The following is a 20,505-nucleotide window of genomic DNA, read 5'->3' on the forward strand; positions in this document are numbered from 1 at the left end:
GCAAATGATAAGTTAATTAGAGATAACTGCTCCTCAGATTGGAGTTCAAGTAACAGACACATCTCAACATCAACTGTTGAAAGGAGACTGCGTGAATCAGACCTTCATGGTCGAATTGCTGCAAAGAAACCATTACTAAAGGACACCAATAATAAGAAGAGACTTGCTTGGACCAAGAAACACAAGCAATGGACATTAGACCAGTGGAAATCTGTTCATTGGTCTGATGAATCCAAATTTGAGATTTTGGGCTCCAACCACCGTGTCTTCGTGAGATGCAGAGTAGGTGAACGGATGATCTTTGCATGTGTGGTTCCCACCGTGAAGCATGGAGGAGGAGGTTTAATGGTGTGGGGGTGTTTTGCTGGTGACACTGTCAGTGATTTATTTAGAATTCAAGGCACACTTAACCAGCATGGCTACCACAGCATTCTGCAGCGATACGCCATCCCATCTGGTTTGCGCTTAGTGGGACTATCATTTGTTTGTCAACAGGACAATGACCCAAAAACACACCTCCAGGCTGTGTAAGAGCTATTTGACCAAGGAGAGTGATGGAGTGCTGCATCAGATGACCTGGCCTCCACAATCACTGATGTCAATTGAGATGGTTTGGGATGAGTTGGACCGCAGAGTGAAGGAAAAGCAGACATCAAGTGCCTAGCATACAGTGGTTGCTCCACTAAAAGTTGTGTGATTATGCTGCGTTACTTAGAGGTCATTTGTGGTTTAGTACAGTAGCCTGCGTCACCACTTCATTGCTCCAGACCAGCGCAAGGGGGAGTTAGAGCACTGATTATGCTTTTGGATCCTACTGTGTGTCTAACTGACAATGAATGGGTAACATAAACCTAAATAGAAACAGATAATTGTGCACAACTTCAGTTTTACATACTAAAACTGCTGTTTCGCTAGCAGTGCAAGCTGTTGCTACAGATGCCGGTTCAATACCTGTGCTGCCCTCGACTGAGACCCATGAGATGACTGTACTTTTTTAGTTTCTCTCCCTCTACAAACAGAAATAAATCATTCTAAATAACAAACTGGCTTTCTTTCCGAATTAGTAACAATGTCTCACCATGTTCAAGAATGTCCTTTTTCTTGCTCATATTACGTTATTTGAAAACAAAATCATCATCTCCAAAATATATATTTTTTAAACAAAGTGATTTATTATTATTAATTCAGAATTCTATAAAAGCTTGTTGGATATTCTAACAGATATATTATTAACCCTGTTATTAGCAGGACAATATATTCAATCTGGACACTGACCCTCCAAAATAGAAGGAAGTAGAGAACGTTGTCCGACGAGCAAGAGCGGCCTTGGCTCCTGGGCCTAATGGAGTACCATACAAGCTCTACAAGAACGCCCCGGATGTTCTACGCTTTCTTTGGAGGCTCATGAGGATAGTGTGGCAGAAGGAAATAATACCAAGGGCATGGCGAAGGGCTGGTGGTGTGCTAATCCCGAAAGAGAAGGATGCGACAGACATCAGTCAATTCCGACCAATCTCCCTTCTCAACGTCGAAGGGAAGATCTTTTTCAGTATAATAGCACAGAGGCTGTCCACTTACCTGTAAAGTAACAAGTACATTGATACATCTGTACAGAAAGCGAGCATTCCTGGTTTCTCTGGTTGCCTGGAACATACTAGTATGATTTGGCACCAGATCCAAACATCTAAGAAGGACAAGAGAGACCTCTATGTCATCTTCCTCGACCTGGCCAATGCCTTTGGCTCAGTTGCCCATGAACTCCTCTGGCCGTCACTATGGCCATGGAAAACATCATCAGGGCATCGAGATGGGTGGTCGGCGGTGAGAGAACTAAGGAAGGGCTCCGTCTCCCACCTATCCGAGCATACATGGATGACATGACTACACTGATCAACACTGCAGCATGCACCAGGCGGCTACTTGCAAAACTGCAGGATAACATCAAGTGGGCCCGGATGAAAATCAAGCCAAGCAAATCTCTAAGCATCTCCATAGTCAAGGGACAGCTTAAAGATGTGAGGTTCTGCCTTGGAGATGACCCGATACCAACGGTGTCTGAGCAACCCGTCAAGAGCCTAGGTAGATGGTACAACGAAAGCCTCCGGGATAAAGATTAAGTGCAGCAAGTAAGGCAGGATATTGCCGACGGTCTTCAACAAGACCCTACTGCCTGGGAAGCTCAAGCTTTGGTGCCTACAGTTTGGACTTCTCCCCCGGGTAATGTGGCCACTCACCATCTATGAGGTCCCAATAACAACAGTGGAGAAGATGTGAAGAAATGGCTGGGTGTCCCACGATGCCTGAGTAACATCGGCCTCTATGGCAAAGGGGTCCTTGAACTACCTCTTACAAGTCTAACGGAGGAGTACAAGTGCTCTAAAGTAAGACTGCAGATGACATTGAAGGACTCCAAAGACCAGACCATTAGCAAGGTTGCACCTCCCCTACAAACTGGACGGATATGGACATCATCCAAGGCTGTGCAGCAAGCAACATCAGCCCTGAGACACCAAGACATTGTGGGGAATATCCAGCATGGAAGAGGAGGCTTTGGCCTGGCAGCAAGCAAACCAATAAGGCAAAAACATCTGAACACAGGAAGCTGGTGGTCGAGGAGGTGTGCAGACAGGAGGAGACTGCAAGAAGTGCAAAGGCTGTCTCTCTTGCTAAACAAGGGCAAAGGACGCGGTGGGAAGGCCTGGAGAGGAGAAAGATCAACTGGAGTGAGCTTTGGCAAATAGAGGCAAGCAACATCAGCTTCATCATAAGAGCTGTTTATGATGTGCTTCCATCACCAAAAAACCTACATCAATGGTATGGTGAGGACCCGACCTGCCCCCTCTGCCCAGCTCCAGCGACTCTCAGGCATATAATGACCGGTTGCAAGACCAGCCTCTCACAAGGCCGCTACACCTGAAGGCACAATCAGGTCCTCGAGCCTGGCTGCAGCACTTGAGATCAAGAGGAGTGCAACCAATTCATTACCTCCAAAAACAAGCAATCCCGTCAAAACAACAACATTCATCCGGGAGGGACAGAAAAGGCCCAAACATCCTCCTTCTAAGCCAGAAACTGGACACCTAGCCATGGCCCGGGACTGGAAGATGCTTGTCGATATTGGCCAGCAACTCATTTTTCCACCTGAGATTGCTTCTACCAACCTTAGGCCAGACATGGTACTCTGGTACCCTTCACGAAAGGCTGTGTACATCATAGAGCTCACAGTCCCATGGGAAAACTCTGTTGAAGAGGCCTACGAGCGTAAGAAACTGCGTTACACAGAGTTGGCAGCAGATGCAACTCAGCGTGGCTGGAATGCAAAAGTCTGGCCAGTTGAAGTGGGATGCAGAGGATTCGTGGCTTCTTCCACCATCAGGTTGCTGAAAGAACTTGGAATCCATGGACAGGCTCTGCAGCAGACCGTCAGAGCAGTTTCTCAAGCAGCTGAAAGAGGCAGCAGTGGATCTGGATCAAACGGAAGGACCCTTGCTGGGCTATAACTTCATGACCCCCCACCCCCACCTGAGAACCCAATTCAGATCCCTCCAACTTGAGGAGGGCATATGAGGTATGCGGTCAACTGTAGGGCTGGCTCAGGGAAGAGGACGCCCCTGCCTTGCATAGTCCCGTGGGAAATCCTAATTGGGCATGCATACCATATATTGGCACAATGGACAGTTTTTAACATCTCGTCCCGTGTTTTATGATTCTATTGGTCATGGCTCCCGAGTGGCGCACCATGGGATTGCCTTGCAGTTCTCCAGCTGTATCCACTGAAAGCACACAAGGTTTAAGGAACGATGGCAGGGGGCACGGGATGGGCCGCAGAGCCGCGCACAGAAGACCGACCTAGCTGATGTTTATTTAGTTATGGATCCGTAACGAATTACTATGGAAATAAATATCATTGAATTACAGAAATATCCTCTATATGTAATTATTGGCGGAGAGTCACGTCATATTTTTCGATATACTGTAGTCCTACCGTAGGCGACATGAGTCTCAGTAGTGTTGAGTAATGTGCTGTTAAAAGTGGTGTAGGTTTTATTAATTTAAAGAGCTTATTGAAGTTAGAAGCAATAGGATTTGATGCAATAGCCTACAACTATTTTAGCACCATTCCGCACTGCTCTTAGACAATCATGGGGACTGATCTTGATAAATCAATGAGATTTTTATTTTGACTGAATCGGGGTGTGGAAATGTTTTGCACTTTCTTAGTGTAACCTTTATTTAACTAGGCAAGTCAGTTAAGAACAAATTCCTATTTACAAGGACATCCTACTCCTTTCTCCCCGTCGGGGAATTGAACCCCGGAATCCCACACGACACATGGATTCTTTAGCTAAATATCCCAGTACTGTACTCCTGACCGTCACGTTGTACAGCGCCATATTTTCCGTTCCATCCGAACTGAAACCCAGAGTTTTTTTCTTGGAATAGAAACACCATAATATTAATCAAATGAATTAAGCAACATTTCTTAAAATCAGTCCCATATACTATGTTCTTACAAAAAATGTTTTCAAATCTCTAGTACAGCTACTATTGAAGGCTATAGAATGCTTCTCAAAGATGCCATCTGGTGGTCAAACTAGCACTAACTAGCATTAATGCTACCAGTGGTTCACACTTATTACACTTAAATAACGTGCCATAGAATTCTGCTGCAACATGCAAGCTGCACCGCAGTATGCTGCAACTTTTAAGGGACGAACCACTGTATGTGGGAACTCCTTCAAGACTATTGGAAAAGCATTCCTCATGAAGCTGGTTAAGAGAATGCCAAGATTGTGCAAATCTGTCATCAAGGCAAAGGGTGGCTACTTTGAAGATTCGAAAATATGAAATAAATGTTTGTTTAACAATTTTTTGCTTACTACATGATTCCATATGTGTTATTTCATAGTTTTGATGTCTTCACTATTATTCTAAAATTTAGAAAATAGCAAAAATAAATAAAAACCCTTGAATGAGTAGGAGTGTCCAAACCTTTAACTGGTATGTCTGACAAAGGTCACCGACTGAATTTTTTTTTTGAACTTTTTCATAATTCCCCTCTGAGGGTCCTTGTTAAGATTTAGTGGCACTTGTGCTTTCACTGACAGCTTTGTTTTTAGAGTGCAGGGATCAGACACTGTTTTCCTGCACATGCTCTCCTTCCGTCTGTTTCTTTCTTTTTTCCCCTGTTGGTTTGGTCCCATCTGTTGGTAGAATCCCCTTTGCCCTGGAACACAGCAGAGCTCAGAGTTATGGGGTTGGCACTTACAGACAGACACAGCGAGACACTGTCTGAAAGAGAGGGAGAGAAACACTAACTAAAAGAGAGAAAGAAACACTGTGACTGAAAGAGAGAGATACTGACTGAAAGAGACTGTGAATGTGTGTGTGAGAGACTGACTGTGAGAGAGAGACTGACTGTGAGAGAGAGACTGACTGTGAGAGAGAGACTGACTGTGTGAGAGCGACTGTGAGAGAGACAGAGAGGCAAAAGAAGCACAACTGAAATTGATTTAAAAAAATACAAAAATACCACAGATGACAACTGGTTTGATGCAAATTGTGAAATTATAATGAAAACACTTAGAACACTATCCAACAAAAAGCACAGAGACCCAAATAATGGTGAATTACACCTTCATTTATTGTGAGACTTTAAAACTCATAAAAGTACACTCAGAACCAAAAAAGCAAAGTACAACAGCAAGCAGCTGACACTATTTGAGGAGTCCATAAACACAAACAACTTCTGGCAAAATTGGAAAGAATGAAAGAAAAATCAAAACAAGAGGAATTAGCGATACAAAATGGTGACATATGGTCAACCCATTATAAAACACTCTACAACACCGTTCAAATTGACACAAACGCAGAACGCCAAATTCATGAGAAGTTGAATGGATTAGAAAAAACTTTAAAGGACAATCAAAATCCATTGGACTCCCCAATTTCTGACCAGGAGCTCTATAAGAAACTTCAGGCCCTCAAATTTAAAAAAGCATGCTGACCTGATGGGATCCTAAATGAGATGCTCAAACTCACTAATGCAAAATTTCAATTGGCTATATTAAAATTTTATCCTGAGTTTAGGTTATTTCCCTGACATGTGGAATCAAGGACTCATAACCCCAATCTTTAAGAACGGAGACAAATTTGACCCTAACAATTACAGAGGCATTTGTGTAAACAATAACCTGGGGAAAGTTTTCTGTATTATTATAAATGTAAGACTTCTAAACTTCCTTAATAAGCACACTGGCTTGAGTGAAAGCCAAATTGGATTTATACCAAAATATCGCACGACTGATCATATTTACGCCCTACACACCCTGATAGATAAACATGTCCACCAAAATAATATGGGGCAGCAGCGTAGCCTAGTGGTTAGAGCGTTGGACTAGTAACCGAAAGGTTGCAAGTTCGAATCCCCAAGCTGACAAGGTATAAATCTGTCGTTCTGCCTAGGCCGTTGAAAATAATATTTGTTCTGAACTGACTTGCCTAGTTAAATAAAGGTAAATTGAATACCAAAATAGACGCTTGCTTTATCGACTTCCAAAAGGCATTTGATTCTATTTGGCATACAGGACTGTTCTACAAAGTTATTGAAAGTGGTGTAGGGGGTAAGACATATGACATAATTAAATCAATGTATACTGGCAATACGTGCAGCGTTAACATTGGCAAGAAAATAACATAATTCTTTAACCAGGGGCGGGACCTTTGTCAGGGTTGTAATCTGAGCCCTGCACTCTTCAATATTTACATCAATGAATTGGCCACTATTCTAGAAAAATCCTCAGCCCCAGCCCCTCAGTCTCCACAATTGGACATCTTAATGATGCAGTGAATGAACTGAGAGAGAAAGCACGCAGGGCATTCTACACCATTAAAAACCCAATTCAAATTGAAATACCTATTCAAATGTGGCTAAAACTATTTGAATGTGTCATTGAACCAATTGTACTTTATGCCACTGAGGTGTGGGGTCCCACTTCCAAAACAAGATTTCACCAAATGGGACAAACACCCCATTGAAACCCTGCATTCTGTAAGATTCTCCTACATGTCCAAAGAGCAATGCATGCAGGGCAGAATTAGGCCAATATCCACTAATAATAAAAACTCAGAAAAGAGCAATTAAGTTTTGGAAACATCTAAAATACAGTGACCCCCTCTCATATCCCCTCTCATGACCCCCTCTTATATCTCTGAAACTGGAAACACTTATCTCCCTCAGTAGCTTTAAGCACCAGCTGTCAGAGCAGCTCACAGATTACTGCACCTGTACATAGCCCATCTATAATTTAGCCCAAACAACTACCTCCCCCCTACTATATTTATTTATTTTGCTCTTTTGCATCCCATTATTTTTATCTCTACTTTGCACATTCTTCCACTGCAAATCTACCATTCCAGTGTTTTACTTGCTATATTGTATTTACTTCGCCACCATGGCCTTTTTTTGCCTTTACCTCCCTTATCTCACCTCACTTGCTCACATTGTATATAGACTTACTTTTCTACTGTATTATTGACTGTATGTTTGTTTTACTCCATGTGTAACTCTGTGTTGTTGTATGTGTCGAACTGCTTTGCTTTATCTTGGCCAGGTCGCAATTGTAAATGAGAACATGTTCTCAACTTGCCTACCTGGTTAAATAAAGGTGAAATAAATAAATACATATCATTACCAAGCCCTGCAATGCTAAGAGCTGAGCAAAAAAAAAGAGTCCCCTCATCCAGCTGGTCCTGGGGCTAAGTTCACAAACCTGTTCTGATAACACACTGAAGTCTCAGGACCAGAACATCCAATCAATCAGAATAAAACAAATTTCTACAGTCAAAACAGAACTATATTGCTTATTGGGAAACAAGCACAAAGCAAAATGAAGTGCTATCTGGCCCTAAATCGTCAGTACACAGTGGCTAACTATTTGACCATGGTTACTAATCAAAACCTCAGATAAACCTTGACAAAGTACAGGCTCAGTGAGCACAGCCTTGCCACCGAGAAGGGTAGACACAGGAAAACCTGGCTCCCTGTAGAGGAAAGGCTGTGCAACCGCTGCACCACAGCAGAACCTGAGACAGAGCTGCATTTCCTGACAAAATGTAAAAAATATAAAACAATTAGTGTCTTTTCCCCAAATTTGAGACCTTTATTCATTATGTACATTGTTACGTCATGCCAATAAAGGAAATTGAAATTACTGACTGTGTGTGAGAGAGATACTGACTGACTGACTGACTGTGTGTGAGCGAGACTGACTGACTGTGTGTGAGCGAGACTGACTGACTGTGTGTGAGCGAGACTGACTGACTGTGTGAGCGAGACTGACTGACTGTGTGAGCGAGACTGACTGACTGACTGTGAGAGAGAGACTGACTGACTGACTGACTGTGTGTGAGAGAGACTGACTGACTGTGTGAGAGAGAGACTGACTGAATGTGTGTGTGTGAGAGAGACTGACTGACTGTGAGAGAGAGCGAGAGAGATTGACTGACTGTGTGTGAGAGAGAGAGAGAGAGAGAGAGAGACTGACTGTGTGAGAGAGCGAGAGATTGACTGTGTGAGAGAGACTGACTGTGTGAGAGAGAGACTGACTGACTGACTGTGTGTGAGCGAGACTGACTGTGTGTGAGCAAGACTGACTGACTGTGTGAGAGACTGACTGACTGACTGTGTGAGAGAGAGACTGACTGTGTGTGTAAGAGAGACTGACTGACTGACTGTGTGTGAGAGAGACTGACTGACTGTGTGAGAGAGAGACTGACTGTGTGTGAGAGAGAGAGACTGACTGACTAACTGTGAGGGAGAGCGAGAGAGACTGACTGACTGTGTGAGAGAGAGAGCGATTGACTGTGTGAGAGAGAGAGAGAGAGAGACTAACTGACTGACTGTGTGTGAGAGACTGACTGTGTGAGAGAGAGAGCGAGAGATTGACTGTGTGAGAGAGACTGACTGTGTGAGAGACTGGCTGACTGACTGTGTGAGACTGACTGACTGTGTGAGAGAGAGACTGACTGACTGACTGTGTGAGAGAGAGACTGACTGACTGTGTGTGAGAGAGAGACTGACTGACTGTGTGTGAGAGAGAAACTGACTGACTGACTGTGTGTGAGAGAGACAGACTGACTGACTAACTGTGAGAGAGAGCGAGAGAGACTGACTGACTGTGTGAGAGAGAGAGAGACTGACTGACTGACTAACTGACTGACTGTGTGTGAGAGACTGACTGTGTGAGAGAGAGCGAGAGATTGACTGTGTGAGAGAGACTGACTGTGTGAGAGAGAGACTGACTGTGTGAGAGAGACTGACTGACTGACTGTGTGTGAGAGAGACTGGCTGACTGACTATGTGTGAGAGAGACTGACTGACTGACTGACTGTGAGAGAGAGCGAGAGAGATTGACTGCCTGTGTGAGAGACAGAGCGATTGACTGTGTGAGAGAGACTGACTGTGTGAGAGAGAGAGACTGTGTGTGTGTGAGAGAGCGACTGACTAACTGTGTGTGTGAGAGAGAGACTGACTAACTGTGTGTATGAGAAACTGACTGATTGTGTGTGTGTGAGAGAGACTGACTAACTGTGTGAGCGAGAGACTGACTGACTGACTGTGTGTGAGAGAGACTGACTGACTGTGTGAGAGACTGACTGACTGACTGTGTGAGAGAGAGACTGACTGTGTGTGTGAGAGAGAGAGACTGACTGACTAACTGTGAGAGAGAGCGAGAGAGACTGACTGACTGTGTGAGAGAGAGAGTGATTGACTGTGAGAGAGACTGACTGTGTGAGAGAGACTGACTGAGAGAGCGAGAGATTGACTGTGTGAGAGAGAGACTGACTGTGTGAGAGAGAGACTGACTGTGTGAGAGAGAGACTGACTGACTGACTGTGTGAGAGAGACTGACTGACTGACTGACTGTGTGTGAGAGAGACTGACTGACTGTGTGTGAGAGACTGACTGACTGACTGTGAGAGAGAGCGAGAGAGATTGACTGACTGTGTGAGAGACAGAGCGATTGACTGTGTGAGAGAGACTGACTGTGTGTGAGAGAGCGACTGACTAACTGTGTGTGTGAGAGCGACTGACTGATTGTGTGTGTGTGAGAGAGACTGACTAACTGTGTGAGCGAGACTGACTGACTGTGTGAGAGAGAGAGACTGACTGACTGTGTGAGAGAGAGACTGACTGACTGTGTGTGAGAGAGACTGACTGTGTGTGAGAGAGACTGACTGTGTGTGAGAGAGACTGACTGACTGTGTGTGAGAGAGACTGACTGACTGACTGTGTGTGAGAGAGACTGACTGACTGACTGTGTGAGAGAGAGAGACTCACTGTGTGTGTGTGAGAGAGAGAGACTGACTGTGAGAGAGAGCGAGAGAGACTGACTGTGTGAGAGAGAGAGCGATTGAGACTGACTGTGAGAGAGAGAGCGATTGACTGTGTGAGAGAGAGAGAGACTGACTGACTGTGTGAGAGAGACTGACTGTGTGAGAGAGAGAGCGAGAGATTGACTGTGTGAGAGACTGACTGTGTGTGAGAGAGACTGACTGACTGTGTGTGAGAGAGACTGACTGACTGTGTGTGAGAGACTGACTGACTGACTGTGAGAGAGAGCGAGAGAGATTGACTGACTGTGTGAGAGACAGAGCGATTGACTGTGTGAGAGCGATTGACTGTGTGAGAGCGACTGACTGTGTGAGAGAGAGAGACTGACTGTGTGAGAGAGAGAGACTGTGTGTGTGAGAGAGACTGACTGTGTGAGAGAGAGCGACTGACTAACGGTGTGTGAGAGAGCGACTGACTGACTGTGTGTGTGTGAGAGAGAGACTGACTAACTGTGTGTATGATAAACTGACTGATTGTGTGTGTGTGAGAGACACTGACTAACTGTGTGAGAGAGAGAGAGACTGACTGACTGACTGACTGTGTGAGAGAGAGACTGACTGACTGACTGTGTGTGAGAGAGAGACTGACTGACTGACTGTGTGTGAGAGAGACTGACTGACTGTGTGAGAGAGAGAGAGACTGACTGACTGACTGTGTGAGAGAGAGAGACTGACTGACTGACTGTGTGAGAGAGAGAGACTGACTGACTGACTGTGTGTGAGAGAGACTGACTGACTGACTGTGTGTGAGAGAGACTGACTGACTGACTGTGTTGGAGAGAGACTGACTGACTGACTGTGTGAGAGAGAGACTGACTGTGTGTGTGAGAGAGAGAGACTGACTGACTAACTGTGAGAGAGAGCGAGAGAGACTGACTGACTGTGTGAGAGAGAGAGCGATTGAGTGTGATTGAGAGAGAGACTGACTGTGAGAGAGACTGACTGTGTGAGAGAGAGCGAGAGATTGACTGTGTGAGAGAGACTGACTGTGTGAGAGAGAGACTGACTGACTGACTGTGTGTGAGAGAGACTGACTGACTGACTGACTGTGTGTGAGAGAGACTGACTGACTGTGTGAGTGAGAGACTGACTGACTGACTGACTGTGAGAGAGAGCGAGAGAGATTGACTGACTGTGTGAGAGACAGAGCGATTGACTGTGTGAGAGAGAGAGACTGTGTGTGTGAGAGACTGACTGTGTGAGAGAGAGAGACTGTGTGTGAGAGAGCGACTGACTAACTGTGTGTATGAGAAACTGACTGACTGATTGTGTGTGTGTGAGAGAGCGACTGTGTTGGAGTGCCCTCTAGTGTCAGGCTTGACTCAACTCGAAACATCCATTTTCAAAATGTCTTTCAAGGACTTCTGTTGAACGCTTTTCTCTGACACCTGGGTTGTTTTCACTAGGAACGTTTTGCTACGATGTGCATTAATGAATACGACTCTAACATACATTCAGCTCAACTCTCAAATACTGTCAACCTCCAAGATCAGAGTTAGGAAACCTACACACAAAGTTGTGCATCAATCACTTTCTAGGCCATACATATCATCGTTGTAAGTCGCTGGTTGTGTTGTAGTGTGTGTATATCTTAACCTATTGTCTGTGACAGGTGGGTCTGAGAGTGTTCTTCGGGCATCCGGGCCAGTGGTTCGAGGAGAATGATCTGGACGGGGATAAGAACTCCATCTTCCATGACGTGGACGGCTCTGTGACGGGCTACAGGGACGTGTATGTGGGCAGAGCAGACAACTACCTGATCCGTCACCCCGACTGTGTCAACATCACCCAGTGGAATGGGTTGGTCTGCAGTGGCACCTACTCTCAGGTATGGGGGGGACATTTGCCATAATGCCTATCACCAGTGACTTTATTCACTGCTTAGGTAACAGTTTCCTGTTTCAGAAGGTCGGCTGGACCTCACTAAAGCCCCGTAGATCACTCCAATACTCCCTTCTTGTTTATTAAGCTCTGCTCCACAAGCTTCCAACATATCCCACTTCCCTGTTGAAATATGAGATACCAAACCCGTTCGTAGGGTTGGCTAACTCTTGGGGTATGATTGGGAGGCATTTTTATATTGTCATACCGTCCTTCTCTCAATCCGGCACATACGGTATTATTGATTTAGTCCACAAGGGGGGCGCCGAAAAATAAAACATGCTTTTACCAGAATGCTAACAAAATTAGCACAAGTAATAGTTAATTTCAATAGAGGCTGCTAGCTAAATATGCTAACGAGTGCAAACGAGAGACGAAGAGTGGCTTTGGGTAAGCTTCATAATAAGCTTCATAATGTAAAATAATGTGTCAGGTGAAATGAGAACGCAATCTGCTTTTTCTCCTCACGTATTGCACAAATTGCCTGCAGGTATTTACTTAAAGTATTTACAAATATTAAGGTGTATTGAAAAACTTTGAAGAAATAGTTTCAACGGTATTAAAGGTATTGGAAAAACCATCTCATGGCTATTTCCAAATACCCCGGTATACGCTATATCGCCCAAGCCTATCTTGAGGTCCTGCTTGTTTCCACAAAGTTTGGTAAATCCTCCTTTAGTTTTAATGCACCACAGCTATGGAACACCTTATAAAACAAATGACATGTGGATTCTCTGGTGCTGACAGGGCTGTTTAAAACTCTGTTGTTTAAATGAATTCACTGAAGTGTGCAATTGATTATTATAACTTGTTGTAATAACCTGATGTAATGTATTTATAGCTGTCTTGTAGTTTTAAAAAAATATTTTTGTTCCTGTATTGATGTCGTTTTTCTCCTCAGGTCACCATTGTAAACGAGACACTGGTCTCAATTGGATTAACCTGAATAAATATTTTTTTTTAAAAGTAGTTACTGAACTCTATTGGTCAACAACTTCTACTGTCTTTCCTACCAGGTGTATATCCAGACCCAGGGAGCTCCCAGCCTCAGTCTGTCCATCAGTAGAGATGAGTACCCTGAGGCTCCCCTGGTGCTGAGAGGTATCAACAGCCAGCGGGCGCTGTCCCAGCAGTACCAGCCTATCCTCATGATGAGCAAGAGCTACACCCTGCACTGGGACGGCCCGGCTCCCAGAGAGATTGTCCTCTCCCTCATCAACTTCAACCAGTGAGTGACACATTGGGACATGTGTGTGGGTGTGTTTCTTTAAAAAGCTGGTTGATCTGCGTCTTGCACTCTGTCTTGTTTGTCCATATTGAAACGGGTCTTGGACTCTTCTCATTTTCTATGCAAGGCCTGGGCTTGAAGGGCTCTGCTTTTGACCGTCTCGTGTGTGTGTGTGTGTGTGAATGCGTGTGAATGCGTGTGCGTGAATGCGTGTGCGATGAAAGGCTATCTTTGCGTTTGTCAGTGAGGTCAGTTCAAAAGACAGATTTTTAACCTTCATCGTCACCTGTTGTCTCCTCTCTCTTCAGAGGTGACTGGGTGCTGGTGGGCCTCTGCTACCCGCCTGATACCACCTTCCAGGTTATGGCTGACATCAACGACCGCCAGAGCAACACCTTCAATGACATCACCGACTACGGGCCCTTGTACTCCCTCGCCGAGCTGGAGAAGAAGCCGCTGGAGAGGAAGTACTTCTTTGACCACAGTGTGGGGTGAGAGAGTCACTTTATGCCACTGTCTGAATATCTCCTGGCCCTCTTTCTTTGGGGTGAATCCAAACTTCCAATTAAGTGTCATTTTCAAGTGAACATTTTACTTAAGTTCTGATTTGCCCCTCTGTCAGTCTCTCTCTCTCTCTCTCTCTCTCTCTCTCTCTCTTTCTCTTTATCTTTCTCTCTTTCTCTTTCGTTCTTTCTTTCTTTCTTTCTCACCTCTCTCTCGATTGACACCAGCCTCTCTGCTCTGTCCTAGATTGCTGTGGCTATATTTGCAGGCGAGGCAGAGACGTGACGGCCACAGCTACTGCTCGGTTAAGGGCTGCGAGAGGGTGAAAGTGATGGCCACCACGTCGTCCCCCAAACTGACCTGTAACTGCACGGCCAAGGCCTACCCCAAATACACCAAGGCCCCCTCGGCAGTGGTCCCCATGCCCACCCTCAGCACCCAACCTTGCAGGGACTGTGGAGCCTCCCAGGTCAGTCTACTACCCCCCCCCCCCACCACCACTTTCATTGTTACATTATTATTTCTATTGGAAAAGGCTTGAGCACATTAAAGCCCTGCTTTTGAATCTGTGTGTTTTCTGGTAGCTGGTGTTTTCCAGTGACCCGTGGAACGCCTACCTCCAAACTCAGATCAAGTCTCTCAGCAGCAAGGAGCAGCATAGTGGAGACACACAGTCCTTCATCACTGTGAGTACCACAGGTTTGAAATAACATGTTAGTACGTTACGTGTTTTTGTCGAGTACATTGTCCCTGTGCATCACAGTGTGCATGTTGTTGGTGTGTTGATTTTTTCTCTGTTCTCGACGCAGTTGTTTCCGTATAGCATTCATAATAATTTCCATCAAAAAGCCATTCTAAATGTTTATAGAATGTTTATGAATAGAAAAGCACCATCCCATGTTTTAAATCTGTATGTGGTGTAGCGTTCCGGCGGACTTCTTATCCACCTTTCTACCATGTCTTATTTTCCTCAGGTGAACAGTGAGACGTTTTCCTTCACACAGCCAGGCTTCTTCCTGGTCTCTGTGGACGCCTGCTCTGGAAAAGTCACAAAGAAGTCATCTTTCTCCAAAATGGACTCTAAAATGGAGCAGTATTTTAAAACTGGAATACCAAAGAGGTGAGGGGATTGGATTCGACCTTTTGCTGGTTGGAGTTAGAACTCAATTGGTGGTCTGTTGCAGTTCTGGGTTGAAATACTATTCATGTAGTTTTTTCTTGTCTGGAAGAACTTTTGGCATTTTGATGAAAGACATTTGTCTTGATTGTGAATCGATTAATCCTAATTGGTTATATTCTCTTATGACTAGGTCAATAGTGCTTCTGGGAACGCGAGGGCAGCCTGATGGCTTAGCCGGTGTTGCACCATATCTGGTCCCCCTGGGCATGGCCAAGGCAGCAGATCTGCAGAGTAAAGGTGGGTGTTACTTTCAGATGGTTCTCTTTCGCGGGTGCAATTACTGTAGGCCAGGTCTGGTTTTTCTATCCTGTTCTCTGGCCCTTGTCACTATTTCCCTCTTTTACCCCCCCTGTCTCTCTAACTGTCTTTTCTCTGCAATGTATACTTTTTATTCTGTCTCTGCTCATCTCATTACAGTATTTTCCACATGACACTTTTTTCTCTCACAGAGAGCCTGGTGTTTTGGGGGTTCCAGGGTGGCTCTTCCCCCCCTCCGTGGGCCTCTATCCTAGCTGGGCAGGGTGAGGAGGGGCTGGGGCTGCAGGAGCGCTACCTTCCCCTGGGCCTGGAGGCCTACGGCTGCACACAGACCAGCACTCGCAGAGACATGGAGCTACTTAGGACCGCCACAGGACCATAGTGACCAATGAGAACACAACTTACCCAAAACACAATCAACCAGCGAATGAATGTGAACTTCTATTATTTATTATTTTACTGGCAAAGATGTTTACTAATTTGTGTGTGTGTGTGTGTGTGTGTGTGTGTGCGCGCGCACATGCCTGCCTGGGTGTGGTGTAGTGGGATGTGTGTGTGTGGGGCATGGGGAGGGTCTGTAGATGCATGAAAATATGCACTTTCCTAGTCACATGATTTGCAATATCAGCCAGTCATCTCACTGAGCCATGAATTCATATTCAGCCTTCAATGAAAACAACCAAAAAGATGCTGCACATCTGCCATATTTCAACAAATTAGACTGGAAACAGGAAATCAATGGGGGGTGGAAAGCAGATGAACAAAGTAACCACATCAAACTGGTGTGGTCTATCACTCCTATCCAGTTCCCCCTGGTGGGTTTCTGTCTCAGGCCAGTCTTTGACCGGTCTGCTGCTCACCACATCCATAGACCAAACGCATCATTAAGAAGAGGACTGACAAAGCAAACCAAAGGAAAAACGCTCATTATTCCACCTTTGTCCCCCCCCGTCTGTTTCCTTGCACGCCCCTGGGGGAGAGTTTTGTTCAGCTACTAGATCTGTTGAAATGGGATTTTACTAAACGAATCATCTAAGTGTATTAGAATGAAAATATTTTCTATGGGATTACATTGAGACTGTTGCATTTTCAACAACCGTTTTTTTTTTACCCCAAGGATGTGTCCTTTTTTGTAAGATATTTATTTGATCTCTAGACAGTGACACTTTCCCCAGGGCTGGCTACGCGTGTAGCGGAGATGGGTTGTTTCTCTTCTTTTTCTTCTCATTATCTCACCATTGAAACGGTGTTTCCAACTCATTTACCTTTTAGTATGGTTATGTGCACTCCCCTGCGTATTTATTTGGACTGTGATGGTAAAATGTTTCATTTGGCTTTATACTCCATTTTGGATTTGAGATCAAATGTGTTATGAGGCGACAGTACAGAATGTCACCTTTTATCTGTTATGAGGTTTAGAAATGTATGCTCTTTATGTACAATATCTAGTCCCCCCCCCCCCATTTGAAGGTGGATAAGTATTTGGACAAATTCACTTGTAGTGTATTAAATTTAGTCGATAACGTTTAGTATTTGGTCTCATTCCAACAGTAGCACGCAATGACTACATCAAGCTTGTGACTACACACTTGTTGGATGCATTTGCAATTTGTTTTGGTTGTGTTTTGGATTATGTTGTGCCCAGTAGAAACGAATGGTAAGTAATGTGTTGTCATTTTGGAGTCACTTTTATTCTAAATTAGAGGTCGACCGATTATGATTTTTCAACGCCGATACCGATTATTGGAGGACCAAAAAAAACCGCTACCGATTAATCGGACAAATGTTTTATTTATTTGTAATAATGACAATTACAACAATACTGAATGAACACTTATTTTAACTTAATATAATACATAAATAAAATCAATTTAGCCTCAAGTAAATAATGAAACATGTTCAATTTGGTTTAAATAATGCAAAAAAAAAGTGTTGGAGAAGAAAGTAAAAGTGCAATATGTGCTATGTAAGAAAGCCAATGTTTCAGTTCCTTGCTCAGAACATGAGACCATATGAAAGATGGTGGTTCCTTTTAACATGAGTCAATATTCAATATTCCCAGGTAAGAAGTTTTAGGTTGTAGTTATTATAGGAATTATAGGACTATTTCCCTCTATACCATTTGTATTTCATTAACCTGACTATTGGATGTTCTTATAGGCACTTTAGTGTTGTCAGTGTAACAGTATAGCTTCCGTCCCTCTCCTCGCTCCTCCCTGGGCTCGAACCAGCAACACAACGACAACAGCCACCATCGAAGCAGCGTTACCCATGCAGAGCAAGGGGAACAACTACTAGAAGGCTCAGAGCAAGTGTAGTTTGAAACGCTATTAGCTCGCGCTAACTAGCTAGCCATTTTACTTCGGTTACACCAGCATCATCTCGGGAGTTGATAGGCTTGAAGTCATAAACAGAGCAATGCTTGACACACAACGAAGAGCTGCTGGAAAAATGCACGAAAGTGCTGTTTGAATGAATGTTTACGCGCCTGCTTCTGCCTACCACCGCTCAGTCAGATACTTAGATACTTGTATGCTCAGTCAGATTATATGCAACGCAGGACACGCTAGATAATATCTAGTAATATCATCAACCATGTGTAGTTAACTAGTGATCATGATTGATTGTTTTTTATAAGATAAGTTTAATGCTAGCTAGCAACTTACCTTGGCTTACTGCATTCGCGTAACAGGCAGTCTCCTTGTGGAGTGCAACGAGAGAGAGAGGCAGGTCGTTATTGCGTTGGACTAGTTAACTGTAAGGTTGCAAGATTGGATCCCCCGTGCTGACAAGGTGGAAATCTGTCGTTCTGCCCCTGAACAAGGCAGTTAACCCACCGTTCCTAGGCCGTCATTGAAAATAAGAATGTGTTGCCTAGTTTTTTTTTTTTTTAATGTAAATCGGGGCCCAAAAATACAGATTTCCGATTGTTAAAACTTGAAATCGGCCCTAATTAATCGGCAATTCTGATTAATCGGTCAACCTCTATTCTAAATATGAGTAGAAGGTTAGCAATTTTTGGGGGTATGACATGTACGCCTTTAACTTTCTCACTCATCATTATTCACGATTCATTCATGATTGTCCGTAAACATGGTAGCATCCAAGTGTTGAGATAATATTATATTTTGAATTACAATAAACGTGACTCCAAAATGACAGAATACAATATTTACCATTCGTTTCTAGTGGGCAGAACATAAACCGAAACACAACCAAAACAAACTGCGAATGCATCCAACAAGTTTGTCGAGTCGCAGGCTTGACCTAAACATTGCATGATAGGAATATGGGACCAAATCCCAAATGATTGACTACATGTAATGCACTAAGTGAATTCTCCAAATGCTTATGACACCTTTCAATGGGGGGACTAGATGCATAAATTGCATTCAGTTCTAAACAGTAAAAGATGTATGAAAATACCCTGGTGGCATTCTGTACTGTATCGTGAAATAAAACATTTGATCTCAAATCCAAAATGCTGCAGTATAAAGACAAATTTGAAGTTTTACCTTCCCTGTCCAAATAAATATCTATGGGAATGTGTTGTTTATTATGTATCAATGTCTAAAGTATGTGTTTTACAGGAGTCCGAGGGACATTTTACAAGGTAAACATTGCCTTATAACGAACAGACTAGTAGTCCATACCAAAACCAAGGCTTACTGTACCTCTCAGGTCTCCGTAGGTGATTTGAGCAGGGCTCCCTACTGTGGCAGTGATTAGTGACTTTCTGGATGTGATTGGGAGTATTCTTTTTAGCTGGTGAGCCAGATTTCACAAATAAATTGTAGAAAATGTACTCTGCCTACTTGTTACCCCGGGAAAACTAAATGAATGCAGCCATTGTGAGCGATTCTCTGATGGAGAAGGACCTGCTTTTTAACCGTTGTTATGTTGTAAATATTTTTTTTTCCTTTGTGGCCCCCCCCCCCCCCCCCCAAAAAAGATGCACGAACCAAGATTGAGCTCTTTTTAATACAAGTATGTCGGTGGTGTGGATGAAAATATTGAGAGGTTGTCAATGGTGAGTGCGTGTACACAGTGTGAGAGAGTGCCTTTCAAGTTGATGTTAGTTGTATTTGACATTTGACATGTTGATTCACTACTCTTCAATCAAACCTTTTATATTTGACATTTCACATCATTGCTCTTCTGAAATTGGGGAGTTTGATAACCATTTATACTTGTATGATGGTGTTCTGTCATCGTTGTTCATGATCTTATTGTAGCTGATGTATTCAACAAAATCAAGGATGCCTCTTCAATGACAAAATGATATGTACCAAGGAATCCGATTACTGTATAGAGTACACTTAGGTTAAAGATGGGCAGGGAGACCACCAAGAACTGTGTATTTCTGTAAAGATGTGTCGCTTGACAAGCCTACTACTTGGGGGCAGGCTTTTTACAATTGTTAGGAAGTCCTACATATGCCCATGCCATACCCCCCCCCACCCCAAAAAATAGCATATGAACATGTCATAAACCATTGCAAAATGTGTAGAAATGTTGTCTCAGGCTCATGGCAAAATGTACAGAATATCTGAAAAATTGGTAGCACTTAATAATAACTCCCAAGTAATAAAGCATTTATAATGGATTAGAAAATAGTTTATTCCTTTATTCATCCTTACTTCATTCATATAGGTCATTATAAACCATTTACTGATCATGTTCTGTTTACGTGGCCTGGTCTAGAGTGTGGACTATTTATACTTTATAAGTGAGTCGGTTTCACAAAACCCAGATTAAGCCTAATCCTAGACTAAATCGCACTTTTTAAACTGGACTAACTGCATTTCTCAGACATAGTTTAAAATGGTCTCAAACTTGCCCTAGTCTAGATTTAAAATGTCTGATTTCCAGAAGGACGATTAGAGTTAATCTAGATCTAAATGAAGGCTTAAATGAAACCAGGCCAGAGGCAGGTTTATCTTCAGGTTAATGGATGTTGACCCCAAGGTTGACCTTGGAAATGGATTACCTGGACTATTTCAATGATGATTACAGAGCACCACCGAGACCGAACAGAAGGGCAGTTAATGACCGGAGC

The 20,505-nt window shown here is 43.7% G+C and overlaps 1 protein-coding gene across 1 annotated transcript in view; it reads left to right on the top strand.

Annotated features, from left to right (window-relative positions):
• Window positions 1-20,060, top strand: part of LOC110535043 (cell surface hyaluronidase) — a 71,493-nt gene extending 51,433 nt beyond the window's left edge. Inside the window, exons 17-24 of the mRNA XM_036935630.2 lie at window positions 12,008-12,223; window positions 13,293-13,504; window positions 13,813-13,995; window positions 14,255-14,477; window positions 14,593-14,694; window positions 14,983-15,128; window positions 15,319-15,425; window positions 15,638-20,060. Coding sequence (XP_036791525.2) covers window positions 12,008-12,223; window positions 13,293-13,504; window positions 13,813-13,995; window positions 14,255-14,477; window positions 14,593-14,694; window positions 14,983-15,128; window positions 15,319-15,425; window positions 15,638-15,828 — 1,380 coding nt within the window. The 3' untranslated portion in view covers window positions 15,829-20,060. The remainder of the gene's footprint in view (window positions 1-12,007; window positions 12,224-13,292; window positions 13,505-13,812; window positions 13,996-14,254; window positions 14,478-14,592; window positions 14,695-14,982; window positions 15,129-15,318; window positions 15,426-15,637) is intronic.
• Window positions 20,061-20,505: the final 445 nt, after the last annotated feature.

Source organism: Oncorhynchus mykiss, chromosome 11, assembly GCF_057628025.1.
Source record: "Oncorhynchus mykiss isolate SJ-2025 chromosome 11, ASM5762802v1, whole genome shotgun sequence".
Classification (NCBI taxonomy): domain Eukaryota; kingdom Metazoa; phylum Chordata; class Actinopteri; order Salmoniformes; family Salmonidae; genus Oncorhynchus; species Oncorhynchus mykiss.